Raw genomic sequence first — 19,403 nt, forward strand, 5'->3', positions numbered from 1 at the left:
TGTCTTATCAATAAATAGAAGTAGCTTAAATGCTCGAGAGATTCATTTTCTTTCTTACCAGCTAGGATTGTAACCTGCAGGCTTTCCAAAACATATGGAAGCTCTTCAGAATGAATACAGGCTCTTTCCTTCCATCCCCCTGTGTCTCCTACTCTATGAAGGCTATTTGTCTGGAACTTATTCTCTAAGCCATTTTTTTCCTCTTACAGTAATGTCTTGAAAAGAAACTGCTTCAGTATTTAATTCTACTACCTTTCTGAGTGCAAGGTGACTGGATTTCGAGTCCTGTTTCCCTGATAACCCTTCTGAGCATTCATTTAGGGAAGTTGTGTTCTTCACCTCCCATGAATCCTGATACCGTTGTTATTTGACTTTTTATATGCAGGCCCCATTGCTCAGTCCAGATTGCATCTCACTGTTGTCATTTATGTTCTTTGAAGAAAGGAGTCAATACCAGATTGGTTTCCATCTCTGCATAAGGTGGTTTACAGGAACACTAGCAAGGATACTGTGAACTCTTCTATGTCAGGTGGCCACTGCTAATAGTCGTGCCTAGTGGCTTTGTCCAGTTTATGTGCATCATTTATGTCCAAAATTTAGTCAGGTAATTTCAAGATTCACAACTAATTCCATTTTGCTATAAATTCTGACTGTCATCAAAAAGAGAGAGCCCTGTGGGGGTTTTGCGCACAAAAAATTTCCACGATTGGACCTAAGTTTGTATATAAGGCAGCACCAGAGCAGTCTTCCCATGCATACTGCCTGTATGCCTAAAATCTGAGCAGCAGAATATAGTTTTACAAACTATTTAGCTAATGCTAATAGCCAAGCAGGGCAAAGCATGTAGGTGAGTTTGTGATGTGGATGCTGTAAGCACACCAGATTCACCTCAAAAAGGAACCTGCAAACATCCATCAGGTGAGAATAGTTTTGTGACTCCACTTCAGTGGGCTGCAGTCACACAGGAGAGCTATGAGCGGTAGCCTCTGACACTCATCAGCAACAACTTTGGGCACCAAGGATTAATATTAATGCTGGTGTTGTACCTTAAAGTTTAAAACACTGTTTCTGGAATGAGGGGCTGATAAAAGTGAGCTGTGACCTTTTTGCTCAGGTGAAGGCTCCTTACTTCCTGAACAGAGCTGATGGCTGGGTGTCCTCACCCTGCCAGAGCCCATGGCACTAGGATTGCACTGGGGTTTTCTTCAACAAAATTATCCATTAATCAAATACTATTCCATGGTAAAAAGGACTAAAAGCAATTACACTATCAAAATTACAACTATTAGAATAGCTAAATTTGCCTCAAAAGCTTATTATGCAAAGCAAAATAATGTGGATGGGTTTTCTTGAGTTCTCACAAACTCGAGGTTCACCCTTCTAGGATTATCAGCCACATCTGGATCCACAGTCTTAAAGAGAGAAAAATGGCTGTTGCCAGTTCAGTCACGTGTAAGAGACAGGAGAGGCAATAAAGGTAAGGAGGATTTACATAATTGTTTTGGAAAAAGTCTCGTCAAGATCTTTAGATTCCTTTCCTGGTTTGAGGCAATAATACAACCTGGCAGTTACAATCAGCCATGCTGAGAGGAAAACACACACACGCGCGCGCACACACACACACACACGCACTCACAGAAATGCACAAGCTTGTCCAGGCTGTAATATATACATCTGTAACTTCTCAACAGGAACTGGTCCAGGCACCATGACCAACAGTGGGAAATGTTACAGGTACATCATGTCTCTGTACCAAATCTCACTAGGAGAGGGAGAACAAAAGTCCATCCTTTGTAGCTATAGGGTGTGTATTTTGGCCTCTCAAGGGAAGGGCAGTAAATGGGAGGCAGGTTAATTTGCTTTTTTCTGCACTATTTTGTCCATATAGGGCAAAGGGCCCTGGATCATCAGCAGAGAGAAGCAGTTCTGCTATCTCATTGGGCACTCACCATAGGCCACCTGAGCTTGTCCTTTAGTTCACAGGAGTTGTGAAGCTGTAAAAAAGGCCGGAGATGCTCAGGATACCCTCTTAGCTGCTTGGAGCCAGGGAGCAGCACGTATAAAGCTGACAGGGACTCCTCTCCATTCCCAGCTGTGGGGAGCAGGAGCAGCATCCCTCCTGTCCCAGGCCTAGGTCAAGGCTGACCTGACTTGTGCAACTGGATATAAGCCATCCAGGTTTGGCTCAGGCCTGGATGGCTTCTGGAACATGTCATATCCTAGCCACATTTCTGACATACAACAGGCATAACCCCAAGATCTACAATGCTGCCTTTGCTGCAGAATAGAGAGTAAAATTTGGCATACTAAGCAGATCAGCAGAGGGTTGCTTTTCACCCTCTTTCTGCTGACAGAGCAGTGGATGAGCTGGGCTGTGGTACAAACAACCCTGCTGCAAATGAAGAAAAGAATGAAAAAACATTAGTAGCACATTTAGCTTTATTGAAATTGAACAAATACTTTTTTTTTTAATAAACCCTTTTACAGCAAGTGTAAAATTTTAATGTTTGATTCATTTTATGTTACAGGTTGTCTTCTTCTGTGTAAGCAAAAATACCATTTTTTTATTATTTTCTACTTTAAAACATGTAGCAAGGATTTGAATAACGCAGATCCGGCACCAAAAGGTAACAGGTTCTGAAAATCACAGTACAGTTTTAAAATTCTTAGGTTAATTAATGATATTTAAAATGATAGCCACTTTGAATAAAGATATAAATTAGAGGTCTGTAAACAAGTTGTGTTTACCTATAGAACTATTGATTGCAGCTACAATGAGAGCAGTAATAGAAACTCAATGCTAAACTGAGCTACACCTTTGAGGAAACAAGTTCTTACTACGTAGTGTGGTACAGGGTAGCACAATAGGTAAAATACAGTTTGGCACCTCAAGTTGCATGTAAAATCAGCAGAAATAAAATGAATTAAGTGCACTGTCTTTCAACAAAAATAAACTGGGCAGTTTCACTGGTTTTGGAGTGTCAGCTATCAAATAAATCACACAACACACAAGTTCAACCCCAAAATTACAATTCTAGTAAAGCAAGATAATATTAAAATGCACACCCACAAGGATAGTAAAGTATAAATCTTTTTTTTTCTCTCCCCTGTCAGTAGAAATAATTTACAACCCACAGAAGGACTCCTTGGTGAAACCACTAACTACAGACATGGTCATGGAATGTAGCTCAGTAGACTTGTTTCAAATAGAAAGGCAACACTATCCTGAAGAAGTTTGGTCCTCTTATAACTCACTGTACTGTAGCCACCAGAGTGTCTTGGTAGATGTTTTAGGAGGATAGTTTGTTTTCTGATTCTCTTGTTTTTAAAGATAATATTTTGGTGATAAAGTTGGGTAAAATTTGTCCCCATTTACAGATGTGTGATCAATGCTGAATCTGGAAGAACAACACTGAAAGTACATATGGTGAACGCTTATTGACTGGTTTGATGGCATATTGTTTCATGCAATCACTTTTCTTTCTATAATTTTTTTCTTTTTGTTCTTTTTCTCTTCAGTGTCCTGGGGGGAAAAAAGAAACCTTTAGTCCAAATGACAGAAAGACATTTCACTTTTTATTTACATGTGTATCACTTTGGCTAACAAGTCCTGGCAAACCAGAGTTGCCTATTTCTTGTGAATGTCCTCATGCCTTATAATTTTGTATGTAATCCAGTAAAAGATGTTGAAAATGAGGAAGGCGAGTGGGAATGCAGCACGGGATATTGTATCAATCCTTTTTGCACGATCAACAAACTTCTTTTTGATGGACTCTGAATCCTTTGGTGGTGCCAGAGGTGGGTTGGGTGGAGTGGCTTTGACTGCTGTGCCGTCTTTGACTTGGAGACAGTGACCCATTCCATAGCCACTGAAATTGAATCGGCTGTCACGAGCAACTTCATCTTCCTGGAGGATAAAGAAGACAAATAAGACACGATCACCTGTCTATACAGCACACCTTATATTTGAGTAGCTGAGGTGTACACCTCCAAAGTACCTAAGTAAATTAGCTGGTGAAGCTGTGATACAAAGCCCAGGCCTCAAAGACATGTACATAATTAAAAGTCTCACAAAAATACATGGAAATTAGGTGAATATCAGTGCCTGTAAATCGGAGCCTTTAATTCCCTAGCTATGACTAAACCACCAGACCTGAGTACCAGGCTGTATCCCAGCCCCATAGGGAAGAGATTTGACTGTACACACTTCACCTCATCGCTCTCGTCCTGCTTCCTGTGGGAAGGAAATTTCATCATGTTGGCTGCAGGAAGTCTGCTCTGGCCAAGCTGACTTGAATGATCAGGGACCCAGGACTCCAAGCATATGATAATGTGTACCAACTGCTCCGTCTAACCATGGTCCCTGCACTTCAGTGCCTGAACTATGAAACAAGGATAGATCACCTCCCCTCCTCCCTCACAGAAATGCTCTGAGGGTCAATACCTCGAAGCACATTGAGTCCTTGGTAGCAAGAGTTAGGTGCAATATTGGGAGTTAACATAGCACCATCTTGAAAAAAAAAAGTTCTCTCTCTTGTCTGAGGGAGAAATACTTGTTTTTGGAAAGGTGAGTAACTACCGCTGAATTTTATCATCATGATAACTGTGTGATGAAGTGACTGTGACTTTATCCTGGTAAATTCTCACAGCCATTTCTCCTGTCTGATAGCACAATATATGAGTTGTAGTCACTGGCAGCTCTCCACAAAGGATTCAAAAGCAGCAAACAAGCAACTCTATTCTTTTTCGTTCCACCAGGAATGAAATGTAGGTCCAAAAGCTTGCCCTAGTTAAAGACTGTCTTTTTGACTGACAAATATTTCATTGTTTACTTTAAATGACCTCTCCTTGGGCTCACAAGGAGCCCACTCACTCATGGTAAATACTCCAATACTCCCTCACGTCTCTTACTACCCCACAGCCTTCTGATCCTAACAGAGAGACTGCAAGAAAAAAAGAAAACATTAAAGAGGCAAGATATTAAGGAGTCTACATTTGCTGAAATCAGGGGGGAGGGGAGGGAAGAGGATAATTTACATCAATTCAGGATGTAAATCACTGCTCTCTTACAGGAGCACCTTTTTCAATAATTGAATTTTTCTCTCTCCCCTCAGCTCTAACATTGGAATTGGGTATATCACCTAGCTTGCTCTCCTTACCCTGGAGCTGACATACAAATGTGAATAAGTAATAGAGTGACCCAAGGTTACAAAATAAAAAATGGTCACTCCGAGATAACATTGAATGTGTATGAAAGGAGAATAGGCAATAAATAGTGTTCTTAAGCCTCTGTCACTTCGGCATGAATATTCTATGGTGTACCCATGAGCAGGTGGATAATTGCACTATTGCAAAGTTGTTTGAGCAGTTATCCAAGGTTTATATCCCTTTCATCTCAAAAGCTCAACATCATTAAGAGAAAGAAACATGTTGCTCTTTTTTTCAATTTTATTTATTTACAGTTTTTAGTCCCCCTGTGAAAAATCTGAAATTCTGCTTGTCCTAGTGATTATAGATATGTAAAGTGTTTTAAAGATGAACCCACTGAGACCTACGTTCTGGATAGTAGGCTTCTTTTGCATGACTTAATAGCATTGCAAAGTCCTCCAATAATACAGGAAGCTGCCTTTCTTGCAGCATTTTCCCTGTTCCTGAGTTTGAAAGATAAAATGCAAACCCAGAACATGAAAAGTGATTAAAAAGGGTAACAGATTTTCAGCAGTTGTGGTTACCATATGCACTTTATTCATTTTTTTTGTTTTAATTCCTATTACTTGTGAGGGATCTATGGGAGGAAATAAAGGAAGTGAGCTCAACCCAGGACTTGGAGAATCCAGATGTCCATGTCCTGCTGGGTCACAGCTTTGTTGTGTAGGGCTGAGCATCTTCAATGTTACGGCCTTATTTTTGAGCTTACACTGTTGTAACTCTAGTGGGATGCCATCTAAAATTAAGGGCAGGGGTCTTTAAATCTCATTCTTTCAGGTCTTAAGCACCTAATCTTTAGCTGCAAGGATCCACCAGTTTCCCAACAGGATTTACAGCCCTAAATTTTCCCCAACAGACAGCTGGCTGTGCCATTTCTTTCTCAAAAAAATGAGAGGAAAGTGTGCCCAATTCCCATGCTAGCTTTTTATTTAGGACTTCAGTTGGTACAGAATTTACGCAGGACACAAGAAGTACGGTATTCATCTAGGATATGAGGAGTATGTGTTCAATTTCCTTCTCTGCCTGAGGAGATCTGAATCTCCTTCTCCCCAGTGAATGTTTGAATCGGTTTGTTACCTGTTTTCAGAACATGGAGCTGTTTGCTGGTTGCAAAAAAATGTGCATTTTTGCAGCATTTTTTTTAAAGTTTACCAGAAAAGCGCTTTTTAAAAAGACTGAATAATTAATTAAGAGAATGGCACTGTATTTCTACTCTGCTGCTTGTTTCTGTCTTTGCTATTCTATTCTGACAAAATCTTAGCGCTAGAGAGAGCCACCTAAGGACTGCAGCTGCTGTGATTATCTAACTGCCTATGTATGCAAGCAAGGCCACAGTCCTCATAGCCATATGGTGTGGAAAACCATATAGCTATAGCAAGCAAAGCAGGAAAATTCTCCATTAGTCATACGCCCTGCTACACACTTTATGGCACTTTGTTGTCTGGTGTGTGTCTCCACACTAAGCACTGTCAGCACCCATGATCTCACTGGCAAGACCTGACCCAGTCAGAGCTCTCTGGCCTCATCATATGTCACCTAAAAGACCTCGAGGTGGTGCCCTTCTTTCCTGAAATAGGTCAACATTGTTGAAAATTCAAAATGAAACACTGCAGAGACCCATGTGTCTGTCCTAGGCCAATATCTTTCTTGTGAGACTGCAGAGTCCTCTCTGCTGCTAAATAAAAGAGAGCCAGAGAGTAAATTCAAGCACTAGAGCTTCATCCTCCATGCTTCTTGTGGGTTAGCTCACATTGATGAGCTTTCTCCAAGATAAATCTGTTCCACTGAGGCTATCACTAAGCACTGTGGTCATTAGCCACAGGGTGATGCTTGGCCTCAGGAACAAGGGCTTGTCACTGATGTACTTTATTTTAGCAATACAGACATAGCCAAAGAGACTCTCTTTAAAACACCATAATCACAGTGCAAAACTATAATCTGAAAATTCATGTTGTCTTCCAACATTCTGTTACATACAAAGTGTATTTGGGCAGAGTCATGGAGAAAGAATTCCAAATTTAGATTCTTTGACAGAGAACATTTTGTTTACTTTGGTATATATGACATGGAGAATTGACCCCAAGCACCTTCTCTTAACAAGCTGGCTATGTCTTCCTTTAACATGGGGGCTTTGTAGACTACTGAGCAAATTGTCTGGGGTACTCTATGGCATGATGGCAGAGTCACTCATCATTCTCAAGGTCGTATTCAGTTCATACCATCTCACATACCCTATACTGCAGACTCATGCAAAGGTAGTCTTTGATCTGTGCTGTTCACCAGCTTAGTTACTAATAAAATAGTGCAAAACAGTTTGTAACATTTCTGTCCTTTGTTTTGTTGGTCTACACATAAAACTTGCTTTCATTTTAAAACAGACAGGACCTCATTTGCTTAAATCACAGGCTATTTATGGCTTTACAGATTTTAAAACAAAAATTGAAGACCAAATAGAAGCCAATGAGTACCAACTGGAGTGTCATATCTAGTAATCACTGAAGTGAATGACTTTAACCTTCTAAAGGGATGTGAAGATAGTCTTGCATTATATATAGCCATAACTCAGTCTAGCCTTGTTGAAGATGTGAGGAAAAGCATCACAAGTTAGGATGAGAAATGGAAAAGAAAGAAATAGCAATATGAAAGTATTTTGCTATTTTTCCCTCAGATGTTCATACTCTGGAGTATTTTAGAAGAATCATCCTTTGAAAATTAAGTATATTTCCCGCATATTGGGCAAATTTTATAGACATATTTTCAATACCATCTAATTTATAAAATACATATATATATTTTCTTGTGGTGCCATACAGAACATACAGAAGTCTTGAGGTAACCTAGCCCTTTCCTCTCCCTGTGTGAACAGCTTTCCATACAATACATTCTGAAGTGCTCTGTCCAGACCATTTTTTAAATGCTTATTGTCAGCATTGACTCAATTTTAACAACAAGGAAAATGAGAGACAGGCTGGCTTCAACTACTGTATTTAATTTACTCTATGATGTGATTTATTCATTTAATTTTGATACTCCTTTCCCAACATATGGTGGGCAAACGATTTAAAAGACTATCTGGTTTAATTAAATTTCAAGGACATAGGAGATTAATTTTAGGCATAGATTAAAGACATCAGGGAAATTTTCCTTTTTGGCATTCATAAGCACAAAGTTAGAAAACCACAGTAAATTCAGACTTGGATGCAAAAAAAAAATCAATAGGAATTAGATACCAAAATAGCTTTGGAGACTTTATTCCTAAATCATCTTTATGGTTTTGAAATATCTCCCATTTCTCAGTACATTACATAATTCACAGAATGGTTCCGCAAAGATACTCATGCTCACATGATTTCAGTTCTCAGGAGTCAATGAGAATGTGGATGAAGGTAGTTCAGCTGAGGTAGCATACTTGGATTTTCAGTTCGTCTTTGATCCCCCACAGAAGGCTCTTAAAAAGCTAAATTGTCAGGAGACAAGAGGGAATGTTGTTTCATGGACTAACTAGTTAAAAGATAGTAATAAAGTTTAGGAGTAGAAGATCAACATTATATCTGAGGGAGGCTGTGGGAGGCGATCCTCCAAGGATCTGTACTTGAACCAGTAACAGGGAAGATATTTACAAATGAGCTGAGGAGAGGTGTTCCAGAGCAATGGCACCCCAGTGAATCAGGTTATCCAGAACCGACAAATCTAAATGCAGCTTTGCAGAAGGAGTTCTAAATACTGAGTGACCAAGTAAAAAAATGGCAGCAGGTGAAATCTAGTATTGATAGGTGCAAGCTAAAGTACGTTGCAAAAGATAGCCCTAATTATACATACACAGTAATGGGCTCAAAATCCGTTCTTTCTCAGCAGGGAGTTCTGGGAATTACTGTAGATAATTCTGAAAACTTAAGCCCACTGCTAGGCAGCAGCCAGGAAATTGGGAACAAAACAGAAAACATAGTTCTGACACTTAAAGCACTCACAGTGTGCCCAGTTTCTAAACGCGAGGAACATTTCTGGTCACCCAAACTCAGTAAAGACATTAGAAAAATTACAGTTAGAAAAAGTACAAAGGGGAGCAGCAAGGATGACCAACGATTTCTCCTACGTGAGAAGAGACGGAGTAATTGAGATCTCTTTATCAGCTTAGAAAAGGTATGTTTGAATGAGGATATCACAGAGATCACAAAATCCTAGTTAAAATTAATATTAAATGGAGAAAATGAATAGGTTATGGTTAGTCTTTTTTCTTTTTCTTTTTCTTTTTCTTTTTTCCTGAAGTGCAAGAAATAGGCTAAAACACAATGACATCACCAGGGAGAATTTTTTCTTTTCTTTTTTTTTTTTTTTTGAAGGAATTTATTTTTCATTTAACCATCTAAATTATTGTGAAAGAATGTTTCAGAGGATGACAATAGAAAAATGGCACAAATTCCTGAAGAAGAGGTTCATTTGTGGCTACTGAAAGTGCAAACTTAGTTCAGTTTTTAGTAATTTGAGGGTCTTTTTTTTTTTCTCCTCACATGGCCCTGCCTTGAGGCTAAGCCCTGCCAATGCAGAAAGAGATGGCTTTGATACAGCAAACCTACACGTTCCAGTTTCTTGTAGAGAGGAAAATGTAAAGACAGAGCAAGATCTGGTGATATTTGGTAAGGAAGAAGTCACTGACAGACTTCTCTGGTTTGTTCCACCCTGGGGAGCCCTGGAGCTCAGCTTTTCTATGCCAGATGCCATTCCATCTCCTCACTTAGTCCAGGCTTCAGAGGAACAGAACGTGATGTAAAGCTGTCACTTTCTCACCTCAATTCTGCCCAAACTACAACTCAAACCAGTCCCAGAATTTGGCCTAAATATTGTTCTTCCTAGATATTCACCAGGGTGTTGCACTGAAGTCATAAGCAGTCTCTGACTGACCCTACTGTGTGATCCTACTCAGTCATGGCGAGTAATGTTCATCCCTTTACCGCCTCTCTTAACAGCGATTTTCCTGCTCAGTGAGGTTTGTTTTTCCCCTTACTTGGACACTCATGCTTTTTAAAATCTAAGTTAAACAAACCTTGTATTATAAATATCATCAGCATTTTAATTATGAAAAGAAAATTTGGTCATTGCTGTCTTCAGTAAAGATTTTCAATGGACAAATTTAGGTTTGTTTTCAAGAGTTCTGTTTAATAATACCTCTTATCTCAAACAAACAGCAGAAAAATCTCTGAAGCATAAGTGATTTACTTACTCGTTCTGTAAGAAGAGGAAGTGAACTGTTGTTAATACAATAATGACACAGTAGTTAATGTGGTTTCACCCTCCTCTACTAGGAACTGAACATTATCCAACTGAAAGAATAACATAATTTAAATATGTTGTGATGCAAAAATATTTTCCTGGATTGAAATATCTTAAAATGGAACTGAAATCTTTCAAGAATTACTTTAATAATAGAGATTATACAGTCAGTAAACGGTGATCAGGTTGTTATAAAAAGAATGATTTTCCTTTTCTTTAGTAAAGCAAGACTTCTTCCCTTCAGATTTTGTAAATTCAGTTAATATACATTTCTCATTCAACCTCATGTTTTATATATAAGATATAGGGAGGAGGAAACAGATAAACTGTTGTTTTGCAAAGTATCATAGATGTAATGATAGAGAATTATAACTCCTAAATAAGGGCAGATTTATTCCTGACACAGCAATATAGTGTGTCCATTTCCCTCTATTTTAAATGAAAGCAATACTTTAAAATGTCCAGGCTTAGTGATGTGTGAATGTCCTTGTATAGGCATCATTTGTCTGGATATTAAGTCCTCTCAGGACAGTGAAGTTTGGAGATTTGACTGCTCTTGGATAACAGTTCTGCCAGTCTCTTTCTGATGAAAGGAGTGACTGGTCAGTTTATCAGTGGGAACTGCATATTAGTCTGTTTTATATCAGACAAATGCATGTTAATGACTTAGATTTGAAGAGTAATCTGCTTTGACTAGCAGTCTGATGGATTCAGGGCAACTAATTTTTCCTCATCCTGTCTGCATGTAATTCTGAGTAAACTGCAAGGCTGGTATTTAAACATGATTATTCTGACATTTTAACTAATGTGTGAGATAATAATTAATGGAGACATCAAAGCACATGAGGGAGGACAGCAGGGCACAGTAGGTAGGGAAAACCATGAAGAATTTTGGACAGAAAGGTGGAGAACAAAGCAGTACAGAGACAACATGGCTCTGCTTTGAGGAGCGAACTTTGCTGCAGCTTGTTTCCATTCTGATTAACTGAACAGCATGAGCCTCGATGACCTTAGTGCAGCATCAGCTCATACAATTAAAACAGCCATGACACTTTACCTGTCTACATACTAAATAAATGCAAAATAATACAAAGCAAAATTATATTTGCTAACATGCTCCAAAACCTAAAATACCTATGAAAACTTACCTAGAATGAACCTTCCTCTTGCTCTCTGCAAAACAGCTGTCTCATTAAAGATTAGACTGCACCATAAGCAGACCCACCCTGTTTGCAGTGTTTAAGCCCCAGCCTCAGATTTCAGCACTCTCTTGCCCCGAAACTTGCTGCCTGCTGCAGGGTCAACACAGCCCAGCAAATCAGGACCAGGGCTCATTGCGCTTTGGGTGTGTGACAGTCTTCTGCAAAACTAGCAATGCATTCTTACAGCAGCACATGAGACACCTGAGCTTTCAGGCCCCAGGCACTGATGGAAATATTTGAGCACAAGTTTCCTCAGGATTTTTCCCAGAAGGTTCTCTGGTACTTTCCTCCAAGCAGTTTTAAATATTTTGGGGGAGATGTTTTTTACTGTGCCTTTTTTCACTGGTCTCTGTCTCCACTATAATTGACTTAGATTACTTTGTTAGAACACCCATGTGCCCTGACCTTGGCAGCAGAGAGTATCTCATACGTTGAACAGTCAAAATTAAAGAAGAAAAGTGTATGCATGTGTATATGGCCAAGAATTGACACCTATGGTCTGATTTGTGTAGATTACCATCTAGAGCAAAGCTGGTAATTTTTTCAGACTCAGATTTCAATTCCTTCAACTCTCTCAGTTTTTGGGGGCAAGTCCACTGGTGACCAAATGGCAGTGTAGGCTGTTCCAGGTAAGGGAGAGCCTCTGCCCAGAATCCCAATATGGGCAAGACTCTGGAAGGATGAGCTATAATCAGTGATATCTGTAACCATTGTTGAGCACTGACAGTCCCCGCTCCGTGCATGCTAGGAGCTGTGAACAGCTCCAGGAAGCAGGTGAGAGATGCTCCTGCAGCCTGCAGAGCTCCCTCCTGCATCTTCACAGCCCCTCCACTCACGTATTATGGGGAGCAGAGGTTGCCTAACAGCTTTGCATTCCTCTTGCCAGGCATATCTCACAAATGACAATCTTGCCTTACAGTAATCACTGGAGAAACCTGCTAGGTGTCAGCAACATAAGGGAAATGACCAAATATGCAGTATATCCTGGCAGAAGGTTTGAGGCAGTGACTTCTAAAAGCTCCCCATGCCACTGTCTCTTGGTCAAAGGTAAGGATTTCAAGAGATTTTGAGTAAATGCTATAAAGTAAATACCATAAAGAAGGGAGAAAGGAAAGGAAAGGGGAAGAGGAAGGGAAAGGGGAAGGGATATACTCTTTTCTCTACTGATGTGTTCTTTCCTTCAAACCATTTACTACAACAATGAACATCCAGACAAAGAATACCAGAGCTTCCTCAGATAGACTTCATGCATTTAATTTATGCAAATACTGCACAAAACAAATTAAATACTGCAAATTATCTTAATAATTCAAATTCTGTGGCTAAAAATAGTGAGGAGTATCTGCAATAATCTTAGAGTGTTCACAACCAAATTTCAAAAGTTCTTTTTTTTTTTTTTTGTATTTTTTTTAAGGAGACAAGCCAACTGATAAATCAATGTCTTTTCCAGTTGTCAGTTCTTCAAACAGGACTTCCAACAAACAAAGTTTTGGGATTAGTTTTTTTTTTCCCTTGTCTCCTATTACACAGATTATCCTTTCTGGCTTTGCATACTGTTTAGTAGCCAAGATCTCAATCTGGATTTCTCTAGCTCTTTTTACCTAGCTCTGAAGTGTGATTAGGTTAAACAAAGTATTTGCCAGCTATCTGCACTTCAGGCTTGGTTTCTAAAATTAAATTGTTGCATCTTAGAAACATTCTGACTCAGAAATATACTACACATATTCACTTTTGTATTTTCATTTTGATTTGCTTCTATGAAGGATTATTCTATAAAGTTCTGATATTATTTATTCACAGTAAAATGAACATTCATTATGAGGTAAAAATCAATGGCACTCAATGATATAGCAGCTTGATGGTCTAATCTTTACACAGAATTAGGTTTTTTTCTGATCTGGTAAGTAAAAAATTCACAAATCCTACAAGGTCATTTGAAATATGCATACAATGGAAATGAAATAAGTTTTCACTTAAAATGAGTTTGATAGTTTTTCTTCTACTATATTATACATACAGAAATGTATACATTCACACAATCTGTATATACCCACATACATAGATGTGTATATATGCATACACATATAGACTGTTTTTCTTGTGTGTATCTACTTAGTTTAGTAATCTAACGCATTTGGATTCCCTAAGGGCATCTGTTAATGGGAAATCTACCTACTTAGAATTTGTGTATTCCTGTTTAAGATTAGGAGCTCTTTCCATAATCAGTTTAAAAGTTTAAGTTTCAAGATAAAAGTTTATCAAACTGCAGCCTCCATTTTAAATATCTTTTCAAAATGCTGACATTTCTGCTAGCTTGTCACCTTCATGTGGGACTGAAATTCTGAGGAGCTGGGACAGAGGACACTTGAGTAAGGGTTATTAAACCTTCTCAATCTTCCCTGTCCATGGAAGGACTCTTCGGTGGAGTTTTGGCACCTGTCCAGAAGACCCATCCACCCACACAGGCTGGTAGCTAAGCAACAGATCGCTTGGTGGCAAACTATTATTAGTTAGCAAAACTGATTAAAAGATAACCTGAAACAATAGATTTGATAGTATATGAGAAAAGTCAGTACTGAGAGATACAGGCAGATGAAAAGCAGAACTACGGCTAAGGGACTAGAAAATGTATTCTTGGGAGGGGATCTTGGACACTCATCTAAACTCAAGCCTTGCTCAAGAATGTTAAGGAAAATGGGGAGAAGAAATATCTGATTATTCTATCTAGAGGGAAGAGCACAATAAAAACACCAAAATAAAGGGCCACTGTGCCAGTAGCCTGCCCAAAATGTATATATTGTATGTTTCATCTTTTATGTGTCCTGGAGTGATAAACTCTAAATCAGTGTTGGCAGTGCTGAAGCTCTGGAAAAGCATGCACTTAACCATACTGGAGAGATCAGTACTAATTTTTAGGGCCTATGACCACCTAACCTCCAATTTTTGTGAGGGGATAACACATGGGGAAGGACTATGCTCAGTAAATATGCCAGTGGGCCAAAGAATGAAGCACTGCAGAACCTTCCCCAGACCAAGAGAGACCCAACAGCACAAGTTTCTACTTCAATGGACCTCCAATAGCCTCTTGAGTATGAGGCTCTACCAGGATTGAACTATTTGATGGGCTTGGGGGCAACCTAAATACTGCACTACAGGATATTGTACACTCTGTGCACTCACAATGAGTTAACATTAATCTGATTTGTCTATCCTGAGCTGAGAACCCAGGTGGAGTCTTATAACCACTGATGTGAAACACAACCAAATCAGTTAAGGAACTGGTAAGTATTCAATAGCTGCTCTCAGGCTCTTCCACTCCTTGTCTCCTTCTCCTGCATCTGTCTCTGCTCTTCTTAACTCCTTTCCTAATTTTTTCTACAGAAAATTTTGCCTTACTAACTCCCAGTTCTGCTCTTGTCTTGCTGCTTCCTTACTGATTTCCAAATCTGTGACCTCCATCTTCTATTTGCAAAATTCAGTTCCTTCCTCAGCCCATATCTGCTCTCACCCTTTTCTGCTCTTTGCAGGTAAATTCCCTTCTTCCAAATAAAAAACAAATCATAAAAGAAGAGGTTATTCTCCTCCACCTTGCCAAGACCAGTTCTGAACTGAGGGGGTTATTCTAATTTTTAAGAATATGAAAAAAATTTTTTTTTCAATATAATGTCACTTTCAGTCTTAATACCCACAGAGCTTCTAACTGCTCAAAGAGCTTCCAGGAGCACAAAGCATTTTGAAATGTATCACTACTCATTTGTACTACCATTCACTATATGCACCATGTCCTGTTGCTGGCATGGAAAGCTGGAGTTCTTGCAGAATGTATTGGCCCACAGAGTTTTTGTGTCTTTGTTCTGACTGCCCAGAACTTGCCATATGAACCACTTAGGGGTTCTGGAAAATGAACACAGTTAATGCTGCAAAACTAGAAAGTGGCATTTTGCTTTTATTCTAAGTTGAAAGCTCAGGAAAAAGAGTTGTCAGTCATCCATACTACATGTTGTTCTAGTCTACTGATAACTCAGTAATTGGTAATGTATGCATATAGTAATAGATTAAAGACTTGGCATGCTTCTGGAATACTCCAATGGCACGTCCACTAACAGCAATACCATCTGCTTTTTCTTATACACGCTAAATTTATAACATTGTGCTAATTTATGTATTAGCTTACACACTACCTACAGGAAATTGTGCTTAACGGATAAGCAATATTTGGGCTTTGCAACTTCTCTTCAGCAAACAGTTGGCAAATGTGTCTCTGATTACTCTCAGTTCTCTCCTTAGAGCAAGGAGTTTAGAAATGAGTAAAACTGATTATGTACTCTTCTTATCCCTAAAGGAATGACAGTGACTTGTCAATTCAACTCTTATTTCACTAAGTTTTTGTTCATTCAAATCTGACTGGAATTTTAAGAACATGTTTTAAGAAACCAAAAAGTGGACAGACTTTCACCTGGAGTCTGGACCTCAATGTTATACAAGAATACTTTTATTATACAGCTAAATTAGAATGTACCCCTTCTGTACTCAGTGGCAGTTTTACTATAAAAGAAAGTTTACCATTAACGGCACCTTCTCTTTAGCTGGCTTTCAGCTTGACATTACAGAAAGTAACCACCTTATTGATCAATGCCATAAAAAAACCTACAAAACACACAGGCATGTTCTTCCTGTGATTTGGAAAGAAAATAAAAATAATAAAACAAGGACCATTGAGTAAGTGCAATATTAGCAATATCCCCCTCCTCAGACTTGGTCATTGAAACACTGAGGCATGAGAAGATAGAACACCAGGCCACAAAAGGCTCCTTTCAGTGGTCGTTTGGGCCTTCCACTGGTCTTTTTTCCAGTCAGCATTATGGCTGGACTGTTTACAGATGATCCCAGAGCTAGTCCATTTACAGTGTCTCTGCATGCCATTGCACTAAATAATTTCTCTCCAAAAGGATAAAAGGCTGAGTTATACTTTCTTTGGGTCTGAGGGAAGCAGGTATTTCAAAGTATTAGACCACTGAACCATCGCTTGAGGGGACAGATATGTGGAGGATATTTTAAATAGATAGATGTAATAGATGGTCTCAGTTTGCCTGTCTTGGAAAGGCTCATAAAGTAAATGTCAATATAAGGAGTAGGGCAATTTGTTTAGGATGATTAAGAGAATCTGGCTAATATATCCAAGTGTAGCAATTCCAATCATATCTTCATTTCAATTTACAAGGAATGAAATAAACTAGGCTTCATTATTGTTCATACTGCTGGTGCTATATATTTGACATGATAATGTACAGTATTAGTCAGTAAATTGACTCACAGGACTGCCCTTGATCATATGCTCCATTTTCTGCTCAGCAGGGCCTTCTCTAACAGCTATATATAACCAGGGAGAAAAAAAGAGAGACAGTTCTCTCTTAGATCATTATAAGATGATGTTGAGTTCAGTTTTCCTGTTACCTCAAAGGTTATAAATGATGTGATCTTTTTGCCATCACAGATAATATATGGCTGCTGTTTGTCTGACTTGTCAACTCCTTATGCAGAAATCCAATACTCCCCACTCGTCACACATTCATTTCAGATGCGTGTTCTCTTGCAAGGCCCAACATGAAATAGTCACTGTACTTCTATCTGCCAGTTTTGCAGTCCTGCTTTTTATGGTCCTTCCTTGTCAAAATACAGTTGTGACATTAACAACTCCCATGAATATTGCAGTAAATGTAGAATTTCCTCATTGTAATTAAAATTCTGCATGCTTTTTCTATTAAATAAAGAAGATCATTATACACATTAATCCATAGCTCTGCTCTTCTGTCATACAGTTTGTAAATGTCTGATTGCTGACCTAATTGCTCAGGCAGGTTGTTTTTATACTGCATCATGCATATATGGGTTTTATATCACTGTCAAAATAAGTATTAGATTAATCCTGGCTCCTCATCTAAAATGTTGAAAAACTACTTCCTCAGTCCAGGCAGAAGTTAAAATTAGGAGGAACCTTTAAAGAGTGTTAGAGGATGAAGGGCAGTTCTCAGGGCTAAGAAAGGATGAGAGCAAAGAGTTAGAAAGCAGACAACTCAGTAGGAGAATGGCACAAATTACAAACATACGAACTGTTGTAGCTGTATTTCAGTATCTGAATATCTCTGCTGTGTAACCTGTGCTGCTGCAGAAGGAAGAGGAACCAAAGATCCTTAGGAGAGAAAGAGCCTATTGTTATTCCTGTCCAGAACGGTAAATAATTGTTCAGAGTCTTTTTTAGTGACCTGTGCTCCAAGAGTACTTGCAAGTCAAGGAGAATTACAGATGTATATCAGAAAATCAGCTCCGGGTCAGCACATCCACAAAGAGATATAATTCAGCTCAGATAAAATTCAGTCTCCCTGAGGAACAGCCCCTCACAAATCTCTGTTAAACTCACTCATGATATATTGGGCACATTATGGAAGAAACTGTTTAAGAGCACTGATTAATATTTTCAGTGACTGTAAATCTCTCAATGTGCTGCCTGATGCTGGCTACACCAGCTGGCTTTTAAGGACTCTTTTGGTCCTGTTTTCCAAGATCCTGTGATTCTGTGTTTGCAGTAAGAAGAATGGAATAGATATCAACAATTTGCCAGGCCAAACAGCTTTCTCTACATTGTAATGCTTTATACATGCAAAGAGGCTAAAGTCTGAGCCTCTCAGCTTTGAAGCTTTGAAGTCTCCTGGCAGAAAAGATCCTCAGGCTCCCATGAATCTGGTACCAATTCCTAAGTCATCTTCACCTTAATATGGAAGATAAGAGGGGAAGGACTTGTGGATAAAGAAAGGACAAAATTCACATTCCACTGTGGCCTGTCAATTACCTGCTGGGGTACAATACTCTGGAAATGCAGACACCTGTCTCAGGTTAAGGCAGCCCTTAGCTTGCACAAGAAATAAGTTATGGTAAGCCTACCAGAATCCCTTCCTATCCCCCATCTGCTGAATAAGACCTTACTGCAGGAGAGCAAATTCTTGCTTCTTAGTTGAATAAGGTAAATATTTGGCAGAACTCTCATGAGAGTCAGGCTAGGCAGCAAGAAGCTCTGAGAACACTTTGCACAGTTTTATTGCCACATGTAATAAAACAAGCTATTAGCATCATGTGGGGTTTGAAAAATATTCTTGAAATAACAACTCTTAAGATCAAACCTGGCATCTGATGAAAAAAATCCTTTGCTATGATATAAATCTGTTATTCAACCCAAGCTACGCAAATATCCACAAGATAGCCCATCAAACAAAGGGAAATGCAGCACCAGAATAAAGGAGGATGACAAAATCATCAATCTTCACATGTCAAAAAGCAAAATTCAGGTAGATTATATTTACAACAAAATAACACAATATAAGCTACAAGGGAAAGTAAAGAAAGATCAAAGAGAAAATAAGAGACAGACAACATAAACAGACATCCCCAGCACCTAGAAATAATAAAGGAACAGGACTGTACAGTACCAGAGAATCTTAAAAGAGCTGTTGTGTATTTGGAGAAAAACATCCTTTGTGCAAACTTGAAAAAAAAGAGTCTTTATTTACAGCCAGGGAGCAACACAACATTTTCTGTGCCTGCAGAAACCTATCCTCTTTGGAGATTTTATTACTCTTTTCCCACAGTCCCACTGGTCTCTATGAAAAAGTACAGTTTATTTCTCCACCACATGCACATCTAGCACAAGTAGCAGCATGGGCAGAATAATAA

General features: G+C 38.9%; 1 protein-coding gene across 5 annotated transcripts in view; it reads right to left on the bottom strand.

Moving 5' to 3' along the window:
- Window positions 1–3,166: 3,166 nt before the first annotated feature.
- GLRA2 (glycine receptor alpha 2) overlaps window positions 3,167–19,403 on the bottom strand; it is a 131,186-nt gene continuing 114,949 nt past the window's right edge. For all 5 annotated transcript variants that reach the window (XM_026110169.2, XM_026110174.2, XM_026110168.2 and 2 more), the window contains one exon: window positions 3,167–3,907. In XM_026110169.2, the coding sequence (XP_025965954.1) occupies window positions 3,629–3,907 (279 nt within the window). In that variant the 3' untranslated portion in view covers window positions 3,167–3,628. The remainder of the gene's footprint in view (window positions 3,908–19,403) is intronic.

This window comes from Dromaius novaehollandiae, chromosome 1, assembly GCF_036370855.1.
Source record: "Dromaius novaehollandiae isolate bDroNov1 chromosome 1, bDroNov1.hap1, whole genome shotgun sequence".
NCBI lineage: Eukaryota > Metazoa > Chordata > Aves > Casuariiformes > Dromaiidae > Dromaius > Dromaius novaehollandiae.